The sequence below is a fragment of the Camelus bactrianus genome, chromosome 35 (genome assembly GCF_048773025.1).
Source record: "Camelus bactrianus isolate YW-2024 breed Bactrian camel chromosome 35, ASM4877302v1, whole genome shotgun sequence".
Lineage (NCBI taxonomy): Eukaryota > Metazoa > Chordata > Mammalia > Artiodactyla > Camelidae > Camelus > Camelus bactrianus.
In genome coordinates, this window is record NC_133573.1 from 23,059,199 (window position 1) to 23,077,665 (window position 18,467).

The 18,467-nt window shown below is 35.8% G+C and overlaps 1 protein-coding gene across 3 annotated transcripts in view; it reads right to left on the reverse strand.

The window, feature by feature from the left end:
• The window catches only part of MALRD1 (MAM and LDL receptor class A domain containing 1), a 438,921-nt gene that overhangs the window by 75,560 nt on the left and 344,894 nt on the right, over positions 1-18,467 (reverse strand). For 2 of the 3 annotated variants that reach the window (XM_074358489.1, XM_045511295.2), the window contains exons 35-37: positions 17,543-17,806; positions 11,288-11,413; positions 6,806-6,872 (exon numbers count right to left, since the gene is read on the reverse strand). In XM_074358489.1, coding sequence (XP_074214590.1) covers positions 6,806-6,872; positions 11,288-11,413; positions 17,543-17,806 — 457 coding nt within the window. Of the gene's footprint in view, positions 1-4,007; positions 4,157-6,805; positions 6,873-11,287; positions 11,414-17,542; positions 17,807-18,467 lie in introns of all 3 variants that reach the window. The other variant, XR_012504288.1, reaches the window with a different exon arrangement.

Below are 18,467 nucleotides of genomic sequence, written 5' to 3' on the forward strand. Positions count from 1 at the left end.
AAAAGACTAAAAAGAGACTTACCATAAGATTCAGCAATCCCACTCCTGGGCATATATCCAGAGAGGACCTTAATTCAAAAAGATACATGCACCCCAATATTCACGGCAGCATTATTTACAATAGCCAAGATACATAAACAACCTAAATGTCCACTAAAGATGACTGGATAAAGAATTTGTGGTATATTTATACAATGGAATACCACTCAGCAACTAAAAATAATAAAATAATGCCATCTGCAGCAATATGGATGGACTGAAGAATGTCATTCTAAGTGAAGTAAGCCAGAAAGAGAAAGAAAAATACCATATGATATCACTTATATGTGGTATCTTAAAAAAAAAGATAAACCTATTTATAAAACAGAAACAGACTCACAGACATAGAAAACAAACTTATAGTTACCAGTGAGGGGGAGGGGATAGGATGGCTAAATTAGGAGCTTGAGATTTGCAGATACTAACTAATATATGTATAATCTATAAACAACCAGTTCATAGTATATAACACAGGGAAATACATTCACTATCTTATAGTAACCTATGGTAAAAAAGAATATGAAAACGAATATATGTATGTCTATGTATGACTGCAGCATTATTCTGTACACCAGAAACTGACACAACATTGTAAACTGATTATACTTCAATAAATATATATATTCAAAAAAAGATTTTCAATGACCATAACTGTCCAAGAGTTACTCTTACGTATAAAACTAGTAAAAATTGAGCAAAACAGTTTTGATAGTCATAAAAGATAAAATTGTATTAGAAATATGTTTCTTAATAGGATAGACAAGGCAGGTTTTCAATAGGTAATTTAGTAAAACAAAGACTTGTAAAATAACGTAATGAGGGAAACAATAGAGAAGCCCATAAGGAACAATGAGCCATTCTCCCCGGTTGATATGGAAAAGGATTCCCAGAGAAAATGCCATTTATACTGGATCTTAAAGCATTAAAAGGCATCATTTGGGAAAATCAGGTAGAAAAAGAAAACTCTAGGCAGAGGAAACAGTGTGCGCAAAGCTTGGAGAAAGAGGAGAATACGGCCTGTCTAGGCAAAACCTTTTTGGACGTGTTAATTTGTGATACCTGTTAGATAGATACCCAGATGTAATCTGGTGTCTTCTTGGCAAGTGAGTTTAAGAATGTGGAATTTAGCGGAATAGGTCACTGATAAACTGTATGCCAAAAGTCAGTAAATTAATCCAAGCTTATATCATGCAGTAAAATGAGGGTAGGCAGAAAAGAGAATGATTTCAAGCACTGAGGATTGGAGCACTCCAATATTCAGACACTGGGGAAAGAGAAGGAACCAGTAAATAACAGTGAAGAGGGACGGCCAGTGATACCCCAGAGTAGGTAAAGAGAAAGAGGGACTCCCTACCAAACAGCACCATGTCGAGAAGTTGAGAAATGAGAAGTCACCATTTTTATTGTCTTTTAAATTCCAGGTTAAAGTGCCTTTCTAATATAAGAGTTTCCTATTCTACATTTTGAAATCCCAGTCTGTCCCTTCCCACCCCCACCCCCTTGGCAACCACAAGTTTATATTCTATGTCTATGAGTCTGTTTCTGTTTTGTATTTATGTTTGGTTTTGGTTTTGTTTTTTTTTAGATTCCACATATGAGTGATCTCATACGGTATTTTTCTTTCTCTTTCTGGATTACTTCACTCACAAGGACATTCTCCAGGAACATCCATGTTGCTGTAAATGGTGTTATGTTGTTGGTTTTTATGGCTGAATAGTATTCTATTGTATAAATATACCACAAATTCTTTATCCAGTCATCTGTCAGTGGACATTTAGGTTGTTTCTGTATCTTGGCTACTGTAAATAGTGCTGCTAGGACCATTGGGGTGCAGGTGTCATTTTGAAGTAGGGTACCTTCTGGATATATGCCCAGGAGTGGGATTCCTGGGTCATATGTTAAGTCTATTCCTAGTCTTTTGAGGAATCTCCATACTGTTTTCCACAGTGGCTGCACCAAACTGCATTCCCACCAACAGTGTAGGAGGGTTCCCTTTTCTCCACAGCCTCTCCAGCATTTGTCATTAGTGGCTTTTTAATGATGGCCATTCTGACTGGTGTGAGGTGATACCTCATTGTAGTTTTGATTTGCATTTCTATGATAAATAGTGATATTGAACATTTTTTCATGTACCTATTGATCATTTGTATTTCTTCCTTTGAGAATTGCTTGTTTAGGTCTTCTGCCCATTTTTGGATTGGGTGTTTTTTTTGTTGTTGTTATTAAGTCGTATGAGCTGCTTATATATTCTGGAGATCAGGCCTTTGTCGGTTTCATTTGCAAAAATTTTCTCCCATTCCATAGGTTGCCTTTTTGTTTTACTTATGGTTTCCTTTGCTGCTCAGAAACTTTTAAGTTTCATTAGGTCCCATTTGTTTATTCTTGCTTTTATTTCTATTGCTTGGGTAGACTGTCCTAGGAGAACATTTTTGAGATGTATGTCAGATAATGTTTTGCCTATATTTTCTTCTAGGAGGTTTATTGTATCTTGTCTTACGTTTAAGTCTTTGATCCATTTTGAGTTTATTTTTGTGTATGGTGTAAGGGAGCGTTCTATCTTCATTGATTTACATGCTGCTGTCCAGTTTTCCCAACACCAATTGCTGAAGATACTGTCTTTATTCCACTGCATATTCTTGCCTCCTTTGTCGAAGATGAGTTAACCAAAAGTTTGTGGGTTCATTTCTGGGCTCTCTATTCCATTCCATTGGTCTATATGTCTGTTTTTGTACCAATACCATGCTGTCTTGATGACTGTAGCTCTATAGTATTGTCTGAAGTCTGGGAGAGTTATTCCTCCAGCCTCTTTCTTTTTCTTCAGTAATGCTTTGGCAGTTTATGAATAACTGAAACATTGTGCTGTACACTGGAATTTGACACAACATTGTAAAATGATTACAACTCAATAAAAAATGTTAAAAAAAAAGTTTCCTAGATTTACAAAATGTATTCTTTCTTTTGTCATCACTCTATTTTTGATTCCTTGCTTTATTAGACTACAGTTAATAAAGTGACAGAGACATAACACCTAGGATTTTATTAGGGTGTTCCTTTTTGGTCAAATAACTGATTATATTGACAATGTGTTCCATAGAGTTAAGAAAATAACATTCTTTGTTTTAAACAAAGTTATGTGAAGTATAAAGTGATATATATATACTCACATGCATACATATAAATGTGTATATATGCATATGCACATAGTTTTCTGTTTTTTTAATATTAAATATTTTAAATTAAATACTCTCAGAATATTTAGAAATTTTTGATTTCTGTATTTTGTTACTGTATTGTTTGATTCATAGATTCTTGCCTGTTGTAACTTTTTAGAGTGTATCATTTTAATTTAACAATACACCCTTTTAAAAGTGTGCCTATACTATAATTTTGTGGTTTTTTTATATTAATAAGGTGATTACTGTTTATTTTACTTTCATTTGCCAAATCTTTTGTCTTAGCTTTTGTTTCAGTTCTTCTTCTAGATACAGTTCTTGTTTAAAACTAAATATACATGAAACATAAACATAATATATAATATTTATATCATGGAAATACATGAAATAAATATATAATATAATTATATATGTATTTTAACTTGATGCTGTTTCCTATTTCTCTCTTTTAGCCTGACTAACTTGACTTTTTTTTCTGTCTTGTAACTTCTTTCCTGCCCTCCATATTAGTTTGGAATTTATATTTATAGCCCAGTCTATTTTTCTAATATATTAATGTATCAAAATAGTATATAATCAAGCCTCATTAGAGGAGGGATAATTTACCTCCTTTGGCTCATGCTTTGCTTCTTCAGCCCTCAAAGATGCCAAACTGTTGGGAAGCAATGGGAAATCATGGTTCACCTAGTAGTTTCTACTCTGTGGATAATTATAGCTCCTAGCAACACAAATGACCTTATAAAGTCTCTCTTCTCTGGGTATAGATTAAAACCTGAAGGTTCTTTCTCAAGTCACCTTAGATCCCAAGAGGAAATCCAACAGCTTTTGTGATTGGCTTCCTTGGGGAACCATGAAATTCTTGTGTTCACAATGGCCTGGATGAGAGGTGAGCTTTGGTCTTCGTCCTTACTTCTTTGGGTGACAAAGATAATGAATTCCCACTCCTGGGAATGAGAGAATAGGGTTTGACATAAAGCCAACACCTTCCCACAGTGCCCGAGAGTTACTCTAAAACTGTACCCTAAAGCTGTTTTCATTTAATCTTAAATCCAAAAATGAGTGCCTGTAATTGACAAATGAACTGGACATGAAATGTAATTGGAAATGAATCTGACACTAAGTGCAATTAGAAATAATTTACACTGTTATTTGACAGTTTAGTAAGACATGTTATGCTTCAAAGAAGGAGTTGTGCAAGGTAAGTCAAAGGATGGGTATTGCAAGATGTGAAACAAAATATTTAGGAACCAAACAACCATTAGTAGGATTAATAGGGTTAATTAAATGATGACAAGCCTATATATTAAATGGTGTATAACACACAGACTAAAATCAGTGACATAATAATACTGATGGCTAGATTTTCTAGAATGTGTTTTATGTGTCAGAACGTCTTACACATATTAACCCCTTTAAATCTCACAATGACTTTATGAGGCAGGTGCTGTTATTTTCTCGATTTTACCAAAGAAGAGATGGAAACAGTCTGATGAAGAGTTTTACCCAACACTATACAGCCAGTAATCGGGGGGTACATGCCTGACACTACACAGCCAGTAAGCGGGGGTCTACACCCAACACTACACAGCCAGTAAGCAGTGGGGCTAGAGTCATGTTACTGACATGGAAGAACAGCACGATATTTCATGAAGAGATTAAAAAAAACACACAGTTCAAAGTGTATTATAAAGCATAATTCACATTTCTGTAAGAGACACGTGTGCTTACATGTGTTGGTGTTTGTGAAAGGAAAACCACGTGGATGGAAGGCATAAAACTGAAAAGTGGGATTTATATGCTGAGGTTTCTACTTTTTGCCTCATGCACTACTTCATGTTTTTAAAAGACTTGATTACAATGCACATGTATCACTTTTGCTGTTCAGTTTTAAAGAAACGAACATTTAAATGAAGAGACTACCATTTTACAACATGAAAAAGAATTTTCAAAAGTTATTTTTTCACCCCCATGTAAGTAGATAGCCCTCATTCCAGACAGTCTGTTTATATTGATGGCAATGACAGCTATTTAGCTATTTGGAAAGCATCATTTACTATCAAAAATAATATATTAAAATATTTGAGTAGCTTTCTGGCGAGTGAATTCTGTTACACATTTTGCTGCACTGATTTCCTTTCTTTAGTCCATTTTTCTCTCAAAAGTCCTGTCCCAGCTTCCTCTCCCACATTAGAGTTTTCTCACTTGAGAGAAACAAGTTTTGGACATCACCATCTGGATTTCAATTTTTAAAGTTTATTTAAATACACAAAGCTGTTGCCAAGAATGTAAAACTCTGCTTGCTCAGCTGAGCCTAACTACGGTCGGGAGCTTTCTTGCCTAGCAAGAAAGAAGACAAAAACATAAATAACATAAAGAAGACAAAAGTTCAAGCCTCCTTACTGTAAACAGTTGACCCTAGGTAACATTACCCACTCAGCTGCTGTTCAGTAAACATTATGCCAACATTCTCAATTTCTCTCAAGAGATTTTTAAAAATTAACATTTACGCATCCCATCTTTCCATCGAGTTATAGTTTGTGTTAAGTTTAATTCCCATTAAAAAAAATGATTCAGGGAAGAGTACAATTTCGTTAAGATGTTGTGGGATAAATTATGTCATGAATATGAGAGCTAAATACTTCAAGAAACCCACTAATATTTCCATTTCAACAGTGTTAAAACAATGTCTATCTCATCATAGAATTTTTGGTTGCTGTTTTAATTGGTAGAGGTTTTTGCTTTTTTAGGGATAAACAACTTTTCCTAAAATATGGTTGTTGACTCAGAGGATATAAGAATTTAAACAACTATTAATCAGTGTTTTCCAGAGACTTCTGCATGCTTTGTTACGACTTGTGTATCAATCTGCAACCATGCCTCTAATAAGCAAAGTAATATATCCACTGGTCGGCGAGATTAAAAAGTCATAAACACAAATATAATGGAATATGCATCACTTCCTTTGGAATTTATGACACTGCTTTGCACAATTCCCTAAAGGTGAGAGAACAAAACTCAAGCCATCTTTGATACGCAATATAAATAATTCCCAGAAGAAATCACAAAAACTGGTTTTTGTTTATTTTTGCTTTAAGTATGCAAATGTATTCCTTATCTGTACCTTAACTTCAGCTACTCATAAACATCCACTGAATAAACCTAAAAAAGATTTTATTTACGAATTAATTTTATCCTGCTCGTTAGAAAAGAAAAATCTGGAATTTGAAATAAAAAGAGAGAGGAAATACAGACGCTAAGTTCACCTCAAATAGGATGATACCCACATAAAATCTTTTTATAACCTGACATGAATATTAAAAACAAGGAATAATGAGTATTATTAAAACTATATATCCCGTACAATATAAAATGTTGGGAGACATAAAAGCATGTGAAATAATTGGTATTTTTGTAAAATACACTCACATCTTCCTTTCTTATTCAGGCAGATAAATGTAAATAGTGCCATTAGCCATTATCTTTACTTCAGTAACTGTATGTTCATTGATGTTCTGTTGTATCAGCCTCAAGAAAAATAAGCCAACTATAATAAATGTTAAAAAAAAAAAAAAAAAAAAGGCAATGCTTCTTACCGACACATAGGACCGATTTTCTCCACTATACAAGTCCCGCCGTTCCTGCAGTAACCTCCTGGACACTCTAAAAGGAAGCATCACAAAAACCAGTTAATTAGAAATATTATTGGGAGGAATGGGGACATGTTACTGTTAGTCATTGCATTAAGTCCAATCACTGAGGGTAAATTGCTTCCTAGCTGCTAGAAGCACAAGAATTCAGGCTATTTCCTGTACCCCTCAAATTCATTCAATGGCCCCTGCTGTCCTGGACATGTTCATGTTCTTTACAACCCCAGTGCTTGATCACAAGAGAAGACTTTTTTTCTCTCCTGCATTAGGGACAATCTACTTATTTAGAATGTGTCTGCAGGACATATCTGTGATTATACTGAATTTTTTTTTCTTTACTGAAACATGTCTTCAGTTCCACCCAGCCGTCACTGTATCACGGCAGACAAGTGCTTCACGTGGGTGACTTGTTTTGATAAAATGTCACTCGTGTGCACGCACATGTCCGACCTCCACGTCCATGATGGACATCAGCACAGCTCAAATTGATCCTCTTTGTCTGGCCCTGCTTAGTCTGCTGCTTGTATCATTCTCGAGTTCTAGGTTAGCACAAACACTTATTTTCAAAGATGCTTTGTTTGTACATTAAAAAGAAGCTACATATTTTCACGCAGTTATGGCTGTAGAAGTGGTTAGTGATTTCTCCTCGTGGTGCTTTCCTTTACACTGTTTCTTTTATCATCACTACACAATCCCGACCCCCTAAGACCTATCAATTTCCCTACTCATTTAATCCCCTAGTTGCTCTTCTTGGCTTTTTTTTTTTCCCAACACCTTCTCTCTTGTAAGATACCAGTCTTCCCTGGTGGGACCATCATAGCATCAATATGTCATAGATACTTCTGCTGTTTTTGATTTGTAATTCAGCACATCTATTATGAGTCCTGATTCAATGTGTGGCACTCAGCTAGGCACTGGATACATCATAATAAATAATACAGGTAGCTTCCTTAGCTGTGAAGGCTGCAGGCACCAGAGCCAGACCACCTGAGCTGAAATCCCAGCTCAGTTTATTAGCTGTGTAATATACAGTAGGGTAGTTAATCTCTCAGCCCCTCGGGTTTCTCTCTGTCAAATGAGGTTAAAATAGGGTTGCTGAGATGAAACCAATCTCGTAGGGTTGTTGAGAATGTTAGAACGAACACCAAACTCACAGTATATGTTTAAGAATATGTTATAGTATATGTTTATACTATACTCCATGTGCCTGGAGGCCAAATAAACTCATAATTAACTACATGGAAACATTCTGGAAAGGATTCATGTCCAATCCCATTCTGGGACAATCAGGAAATCACATATAAGCTGGACAAGTGATCAGTATAAAATACAATAGTGACTTTTAAACTTAAATCTAAATAATTAGCAATGAGACACACACACTATATATATATATACATATATTTTTTTTCTTTCTCAATTGTATGAAGGCTAGGAAAGTGATGGCTATTCCGTGGTGGATTGCTGGGGAGACTGACAGCCACGTGAGTCCTGATGTTTCCCTCTGGGATACCTGGCTTAGTTAATGACTCATGTTGGGCTGGGTACTTTAAGTATAAAACTTTCCATGTTTAAAGTGAGGATGACCTTCTGTATAGGACTTCTGGGAGGATAAAATTAAGTTTATTTATCCACTAGCGAATGGTATGCGTAAAGTAGTACATGATTGTTCTCATCCATCTCTCTATATTTGGGGGTTCTTTGAGTTTACTGAGAAACCTAGTATCTATTACCATCGCTCTCTTCAAATTCTCCTCCTTCTTTTAATTTCTCCCTCTATCATCAAGATCACCATCACCACTACCGCTTTCTGAAGACCTGCTCTATGTCAGAGACTGCCCCAAGAGCTTTACCCGTGTTACTTCATGTAATCCTCATAACACTATCTGGTGTATTCCATATTTAGCCTTTTTCATAGAGGAGGAAACTGGCTAATGATATAATTTGCTCAAGTTAATAGCAAGGAAGGCAGCAGATACTGAACTAAATGCTGGTCCTCTAACTCCAAATCTTGTTAGTTTAAAAATGTCAAAAGATCTGCTATGCAGTTCAGAATTTCTATCACTCCTTGGATTTCTTAGTATTATGGGATCAGGAACCCCCTTCTATTGTATGGTATTTATACACTGTCATGGATTAAATATACCTATACACAATAAATTGCATGTTTCAGGAGATCTGTGGATTCTAAGAGTTCACCAGAAGCCTGTGCAGCAAATCAAATTCCCAGCGGGCAGAAATCATTTTCTTTGTCTGGAAATCTCAGCATAGGGACTGCAGAGGGGATTAACCATATTGCAAAAACTTGAAATAGCTCCATAGTACCTGTACGAGAAGTTTTTGTGTTATGTTTTGGTTTGGATTTCAAAACGTTCTGAACCTTTATCAAGCTATATTATTATTATTACTATTATTATTCATATATCCAATTAAATTCATAATACCCTGTCCTATAGTTACATATTTTAGGGCCTTTCCCTAGTTCACCTTCTAATATATGATTGTCATAACTATAGTATCACCTTAATATAACCTTTCTTAGCCTCTACTACTGCAAATGACTAGAAAAAGACTTTCAATTTAAATTAAAGTGGGCCTAGTCTGTTCAATAATTTTCTGTTGCATAAGCAACCAAAACTTAAAAATAACATGCCTTTCCAATGTAACTTGGGAACAGACAGGACTCACTGAAATATACTTAACCTGCAACACTCACGCATGGCCTGGACTTGATGTTTCTGGGAATGACTTAAACCTCGAGGTGAGGGGAGACCAGAAGCTCACCATATGTTATGTGACCACTGGGAGGATTACTGGATGCTGAAAAGACTGGACTCATAAAAGTCTAAGAAATGCTGACCTTAAAAGAATATGATGTTTGGAAAGAAAGAGAAAGGTATAATATACATTGACACATCTTAGCATGGATTAGGGTTAGACATTCTTGAAAACAGAAGCCTTGACTTTATCAGATTTGATGGACAATCTAAAAAGCATAGAAAACATAAGTAGAGAACACATAATATAATAATAAGGATTTTATTTCTGAAAACTGTTTCACTACTTTATTTTTACTCGGCAGTATGACTTGCACTTTGAAAATGAACTGCACGTGAATTGGTGAGTGGCTGAAATGGTGGACAACAAAAATGTGTTCTGTATTATTACCTGCAGGTTGTCTATCACACAGTATGAATGACAGGTCTTGTGTTTTTCTGACTGTATTTTTAGAGGTAGAACATGTCAAAGTAGACAGTGAACCATAACACGTTGCAATATATTTGTTCTCATATAGGACTGTCTTGAAGAAAATCTCACTTTTATGTAAATAAATTTGGGTACTAGACATAAGTGCTGTTGTCTTGACAGTTTCCAAAAATGGGACTATCTCATTAGTATCTTTCTTACTCTCTGGAGAGAGTAAGAGTATTTTCTTTTGCATGTCTAATCTGATGTATATAAGCATGCCTAGCAGAGAAATGATGCCAAAAAGCATTCATCTTTGCATATTTTATGGGATCGGATTTGCTCACTTCTTGATTTCCCTTTGCACTTACAAAATTCAGTGTTGTGCGAGTACTCGTTTTTAGCAGCATAAAAAAATAGATATTTTTGCAGTATGATTTGATTATAATCATCATACTTTTGTCACTTATTTTATAATGTTCTCTCTTGAAAGATATGAAGAATATGTTTTTTCCTACTTTTGATATGAAATATTTCCAATTTACTTAGAAAATATAATTGAATATATCTTTTATCACCAATTTATATTATCTTTTAGTTTACATTGCCTCTGTCTTTCATTTTATATATCTCCTGCATGAAATAAAAATTCAGTTTCTCAGCAGAGAGATGCTAACAATGGACTACAATAAATTAGAGAATATTAAAGCTGTTTTGATAAAAGCATAATCACAAAAACATATTATCTGTCCTTACAAATGTTCCAGGGTCAGAAAAAAGAAAAATGTTTAAAAGTTAGCCTAAAAATTTGATAAGTTGACTTTTAAACATGAATAGATCATGCAAACAGGGAGCTCTTATGAAGAAGTAAGAAATTTAATTAAAAAAATTAATAACAGATTATGTAGGGGTTTCCTTATTATAGAAACTAGCAATTTGCATAGAAGAGATTATTAAATACTAATAATCTTAAACTATATTCAATTGAAATTAAGTGTCTGATATTTATTTCATGAACATTGTTTATATAGAATCAGCATGAATTCATTATATTACATACTTGTACACATTTTATAAATGTAGTAAGTTAATGTTAACATTCTTCCTGCCTCCAAATCAATAATAATAATTCAATTATTCCATGCTTGTCATTATTTAGAACTTCAAGTTTTAATATCTTTATCCAGTGCAGGTTACGTTACCGGCTTATACTGCAAAGAATACGTTAATGATACACAGTACCCAAGCAGCTGGACTCATCAGGCTGTAAATCCAGGCAGTCAGCAAAACCATCACAGCGCTTGTGAACTGGGATACAGCTGTTGGAGGAGGTGCACAGCAAAGCTCCATCAGAACAGCTCTCATTGGCTGAAGAAAAAGAACAATGTCACCTTTTTTAAAAGAATGAATTTTTTCTAATAAAATAATAAGACAGTTTATTGCTTTACCCCTCATTTTCTAGCCCTATATTTAAATGATATATTAGAGCTCTATATGAAGAAAATGTAAATTTATTAGATTGGAATTTATTAAATTGAAATTTTTTTCAAAAAAATTTGTCAGCAGAATCATCTCCCAGCTGTGTGTTCTGTCATGTTATACACGTAGGTAGGGAAGTCTGTCAACACGGACAATAAGCATAGAGTCTGAGATATGTTTTAAATTTCAATGTTTCTAGAAAAAAGCCACTTAGCAGAGAGTAGGAATAAAGTCCACAGGATGGGAATCAGTAAGTTTGATATTGGACCAGTGAGTAAAGCAGTCTGCCTTTGGGGAGTTTGGGTAAAGAGGCAGTTCAGACAAATTTAAAAATGAGGCTGAGACCAAACAGTAGAAATGGCTAAGGTTCCAGGAGAAGAGATGATCTTTAAGCTATTCTAAAGAGTAAATAGTTTTAGGATATACGCTGACGAGGTAAATCATACTGCAGACCAAGTAAATTAAGACATAGAATAATTTTCCAACCCTTATAAGATGAAGAGATGTTTGTAAAAACACGAACGTGTAAATACATCCATGCATCTATATATCCATGTATGTGTGTATACATAATGTTTATCATTGTTTTGCACTGAAGGGGCTGAGAGATCATAGAAGGTAATAGTTTTATGGATTTAAATATGTTGAAATTTGTACACAAAGATGATAGATACCCTACTTGTAAAGCATTATTTTGGACCCTTCTCTCAGAAATACTGATTCATCCATATTCTTTAACACAATTTCCAGTGTTACTCTCGGCTTATTTTCAAGTTGACTACACAATGAAGAGTTCTAACATGTAAGTGGTATAAATGCTCAGCTTTGGCCCAAATAGCACTGAGACACATTTTTTAAAAGAATATAAGAAAATAAATGATTTCAATTTGTAAAAAGTTTTACGTTTTCCTTTTTATAGAAAGTTTACAGTTTAGATAGTTAAAAATTGACCTTTTCCTTTATGAAATCGGAAACTAAAATCTTAGTTTCTGTGGCATTTTAAATGGCATAACATTTCCTTTCAAAAGTAGGTGGAAAATAAATCCTGCATGCAGTTAATACTTCGTGACACTTAGATAGCAAAGGACTGAACGCAGGGAAACAAACTGGGTCATTACTTTCTTTTTACCCTCCATTATTAATATACAAACAACAAAAACATTTTCCAAAATTAGTCCAAATAAGCTATATATAAGATTTATAAGAAACTCAGGTTTCAAAATGTTTCTTTGGACAATACCCACTTTTGCCACACTCTCTCTCAAACACTGTATTTTAATGTCTATAAAACTACCTATTTAATCTGCTGTCATCCTAGAGGTCGATACGCCTCACCAAAATAAGCTAAGTAACACATAGCATTTTATGGCTTTTAGCTCATTTGCTCAGGTAGATGATACATTAAACAACTCATGAATGGTTCACTGGAGTTACTGCCCCAAAGCAAAATCCCTTTTGAAGATGATAGTTGCTGCATAGAACACATACACAGAAGTAAAGCAAGCGTGACTATGGGTGTGTATCCATTTCCTATTACAATGAAAATTCAAGTGTGGCAGATTAACATTTCTAACAGCAGAGGAACTACGGTCTTGAACCATGAGAAGGAAGGCTACGAGCCCTTCCAGGCATGTGCACACTTAGCACAGAGCAGGATGCATGTGTGCTCTATCCCTGACCTAAAACCCATCACTACTCTTATCGAAATAGCAGCTGAAATAATTCTGGTAAAACTAGAAAGATAATTTAATGGGGAAAGGATAGTAATTTATTATGTTTATATCATGCACTTTACCATATTAATTCATTTCATTCTCCAATACCTCTGTAAAACAGGCTTAATCACCCTAACTTTAATGTTGAATAAACTGAGGAACACTTTTGTAAGAAGCTGTCAAATGCAGAGGGAGACCTTTGCACTGTCACTGAGAAGCACCAAAGGATGCTGGGATCATAGCTAACAAATGGAAAGGTCAAAAAAATCAAAATGTTGATGATAAAGGTTGATCCCCAAGTCTTAAGGGCATGATCCATTCCCAGTCTTCAGAAGTGGCACTCAACTTCCTAAGACACTTCAGTTACTATTGGAAAATAAATTAAAATTGCGGAGCAGGAAAAATATCTACTTCCCTATCTGTTTTTCACTGTTGTATCTATCATGGATGGATAGCTTCCATGCACCCCTCCTGATCCATTCTCCCCCTTCTCTCCCTCAGAGGTTGAACTCTAAGGATACATCAATGTGCTTCTTTGCCTTCTAGCTTTAGTTGGGTTTGGTTGATGGGTACCACCACCAGGAGGTTAATGCAGAGAAAAGAGACTGTGAGATTACCTGGCTAGAGCTCCCCATAACCAAATGCCACATCTTTTATCAAGTAGCTCTCTTTGACTCTAGGTTCAGACAACTGATTCCTCCTCTTACATCCTTTGCTCTATGAGTGATAAAAGGCTCTGCTGTTACTATTCCTTGTGGTTTCCCTATGCATATTATTCCCCTAATGATAATCCCTTGATTAAAGCATTCTCAAATTATATAATACCAATGTGCCACCTATTTCTTGCCGGGATATTGATAGATACATCTGATAAAGTTGAAATCTTCTTGGTGAATAGATTGCTAACAGAGGAATATCAGTAAGAAGAATGTGCTTGGTTTTGTGTGATTTTCCCATATAATTAAATCATGCCTACTTTCCCACCTATTTTAGGGAAATGGGGCATTTTTGGTTAACAAAGTATTACTTCAGTTTATTTCAAAACAAGTTTCCAATAGAAAGACAATATTAAATATGAATTATTTTTAAATGTTGAACTCACTACAGGTTTGTTTAAACATTCTGATCATTGAACTTTAATTTTCGCAAGAATAAAAGGCCTTCACATATTAATTGCTATTGATTTTTCTGCTTAAAATTGCCAACATCTCAGAATTCTATTCCTGCAACACTAAAATATGTGCAAACCTCTCAAAACAAACCAACAACCAAACCTCTAATTTTGTCCTACCTCCCACTCTAAAAGCCAGCTTCTTGAAAAAGTTTTCTATAGCTGGATTCCCTCTTTGCCATCTCCCATCTTCTCCACAAAAGACCAACTTCACAACTCTGCCCTCCCACTCCACAGCATGTTCTCTCCCCAAGATCACCAGCAACCATTTTTTTATTTTTCCCTGTCTGTGTTTTTTTTTTTCTTCCTCATCTCACATGATCACTCAGAAACATTCGCACCTGTGAATACTCTCTGATACTTAATCCTTTTTCCCTGATTTAAGATCATAACTCTTCTGGTTGTCCTCCTCTGTCTATGACCACATCTCAGTGTCTTTTCATGTTTGGTTTTGCCTAACTGTCCTTCAAGTGTTCATTAGGGTTCTGCCTGCCACCTTATTTTTTCCCTCTCTCTGTTATCTCATTTATATCCACAGCTTCAATCATCATATGCTGATAGCTCTGTATCTTTATATATCTTGCTTTATCTCTTTCCTGAGCTCCAGACACCCATCTTTGAACACTTCCATGTGGATGTGTTACTGATAACCATAAACACATGTTTAAAAATGAAACCATGTTCTGATCCTAAGAGGTCCTTCTCCTCCTATGTTTCCCAGCTCAAAAATTGGAAGATCAGCTTTCTTACTGCCCAAATCAGAAACATGGTAACAATTCTTGATTATTTTCTTTTCCTTTTCACATGACTGTCTCTTACGTCTATTCATAGTCTTTACATCATGGCATTGATCTAATCAATTTCTTTATCTTTCAACTGTAATACCTCCTCACCAGTCCCTCTTCCACACTCCAGTCCATTCCATGTACTATACTTAAACACTTCTGTATCACTGGCTTGATGTGGGAGGACTCTTCAAGACCTAGTCCCTGCTTCTCTCCCGACTTATTTCTACATTTCTCACCACAAACTCTACTCTAGCTAAATGGAATATGTTTCAATCAAACTTCTTCCCTATTCTTGGAATATTCTTTACTGGAATCAAGAACCCCTACCCTACTTGCCTAATGATTACCTGCCTTTCCAAATTTGGCTCTGCAATCACTTTTCTTCTTAAATCGTATATGCTCACTAGCACCATTGTTAGGAAACACCCTATGTATTCTATAACGTTATGTTTATCTAGGTCACAGAACTTACCATATGGTGTCTCCAACCATCACTTACTAATCTCCTTCAGTAATCTGGAATGTATCTAGCAACCTGAGCTGGCACCATGCCATGGCCATCTGTATCACCCACGCCCAACACAATGTATGACACACATTACATCCTCAACGAAGGTTTGTGAATGAATGAAATTAAACGAATGAATGAGAGCTTATAAACTACCACTCTAAATCAATAGATGAACCTAGAAAGAAACTATTATGCTTTCAATTGTTTGGTCAATTATCACCATCAGATACTGCTATTCTCTTTTTTTTTTTTTAAACATTTTTTATTGACTTATAATCATTTTACAATGAGACACTGCTATTCTTGTAATTTTGCTCTAGCACTTTGTTCATAGTTTCACACAATTTTCCCTACAGAGTTATAACTCAATAACTATTTTAGAGATGGAGAGAAACAATTCTTTCATGATACCAGTCTATTCCTCATATGGACTTATTTCCTTTTAAGAGCAGAACTTTGTATATTACTATCTCATCAAACACCAATTTTCCAACATATGCCTAAAAGTATTAGGAGCAGTACTTTCCTAAGCTTCTTTTTAAATGACACTGGGGTCAAATATCATATGACTATATTGAACTGAATCTGATTTCTCTCAGCCAGATTCCACTAGAGCCTTGACGGGAACAGGGATAAGTAACGTGGCTTCCTCTTCCTCATTCCCCTCCATTTGTTGAACTTGCCTCTAAGAAAATATTATAAGATCTCCCAAATCAGCTTTAGTATAGAAAGAATACACATGTAGGAAAAAACAGAGAGATAGAAGTCAATTTCTAAACCTAACCCAGGAAATAAGCTCACTGATTTCAGGCTAAAACCTTCAAATATCCAAAAACCATCTTCCTTTTCCTTCATTCATCTTCACGTCTTTTCCAACAATTATAATTCTGGATACTCACTCCAAACAGGGAACTGAAACAGCCTTCTATTTCTTCCAATATCCCCCTCTTTCAGCTATATTCCAAACTGCTTTTTTTTTGCTCAAAAAAGTGGCCATAAACATATGGCTTACGAAGCTCTGTCACTGCGGCCCTTGACCAAATTTATAATACAGTATGATATAACATGAATCCAAGCCAACAAACAATTTAATAAAATGTTATTGGTGCTTTGACTCCACCATGATTATGGGCGCACCTTAAAGATGTGTGTGATTACTTAACAATCTTCCGCCCTTATCTGACACAGGCTAATTATAATAAAGGCAGAAGCGGCTGAATGCAGGACTGGGGGCTTTGCTGCATTCTCTCAAACCCTCACAGCCCTGGAAAGTAGGTATTACAGGGACGGTGAGACTGACTCAAGTAACTTTCCCAAGATCGTACAGGTAGTAAGTGATGTGGATGAGGTCAAGCCCAATGTCCTACAGATTTCCTGTTCCATCAACTCTTAATGGCATATCATCTACCCAGGGAGTTGTCCAGGTCCACCCGTAACTACCTCTGTTCATTAAAATGGATGTTGGCCCATTTGCTTGAGTCATCTTCACGAACACGTATGGTGGGAAGAAGCTGCAATTACATGTCTTCAATTCATTCCCACAAACATTTGTTAAAAAGATAAGACACAGACCATCCCCTATACGAATGACCCGGATGTAAATTAAGAAACGAAATCAGAGAAGTTTAACAGAGATCAGAGTGACTACAAACAAAATATTTCCAGAAATGCTAAGCAAGGAATTAGACTCTTTGTCTAGCAACATAACACAACTACGTTACTGATGATGCGACCATCGTAGGACTCCAGAGAACTTTGCTTTATCTGTCAAACTCTACCATTTCCAAGCAGTGCTTTCTTCCCTGGCACACTGAGCGAATGAAAATAACTCACAGCAACTGGATTCATCCTCATGAAAGTGACAGTCAGGCACTCCGTCACACAGCAGGAGGGACGGGATGCAGTTGCTGGTTGAGCACTGGAACTCCATTTCACCACAGAGCTGAGGAGAGGGGCTGGGGGAGCAATCCATTTCATCAGATCCGTCTACGCAATCTTCTTGTCCGTTACATTTCCCCGAGAGAGGGACACACTGGAGTGTGTAGACACAGGAAAATTGATCAGCTTCACAGGGCGATGGCTGTATTGTGACAGGACCTAGAAAGAGAGCAAGTCAGGTCATTTTCACATTAGGGGAGTTCTCTCACTCTCCAGGGTTGAAACATTAGAGGATGCTTTCATTCCTGCATAAACATGAAACATTTTGTTAAGTAAATGAATTTCCAATTGGGAATAATGTGAACCCTAAGAAAATATGCCAACTTGATTAGAGAGTATATCTTCTCTTAACCTCAGAAACAACATTCTTATTATAAAGGGCATCGTTGTCATGAAAAATGACACTTTCAAATTAAAGAAGAAATTTTGATTTGTGTTCTTAAATTTGACCCTCAGATTTTCTTTGAGGAGTAAAGATACTTTTATACAGTACTGAGGCACTTTATAAGTTGCACTCACAATTTGAGAGCTTCAGGAAAATTGGCATTTTGTCATTATATCATGAGACAGTTTATTAACTGTTTTTTCTTGGCCTCCACTTGGGGAATTTGGCTCCTGAGACCTTACGGAAGGCTGAGTCACAGAAGCAGAGGTCTGCTGTGGATCTGACATCTTGCTCCTTGTCCTGGGGTCTTGATGACATTTCAAAGGTCCTGTGTAGCCATATGTAAAGTGCAGGTGAAGTCATAGTTTAAGCCAAGATATCACGCTAATGGGAATCTTCAAGATAATGTGGTTCACACCCAACCAACCCATTTTA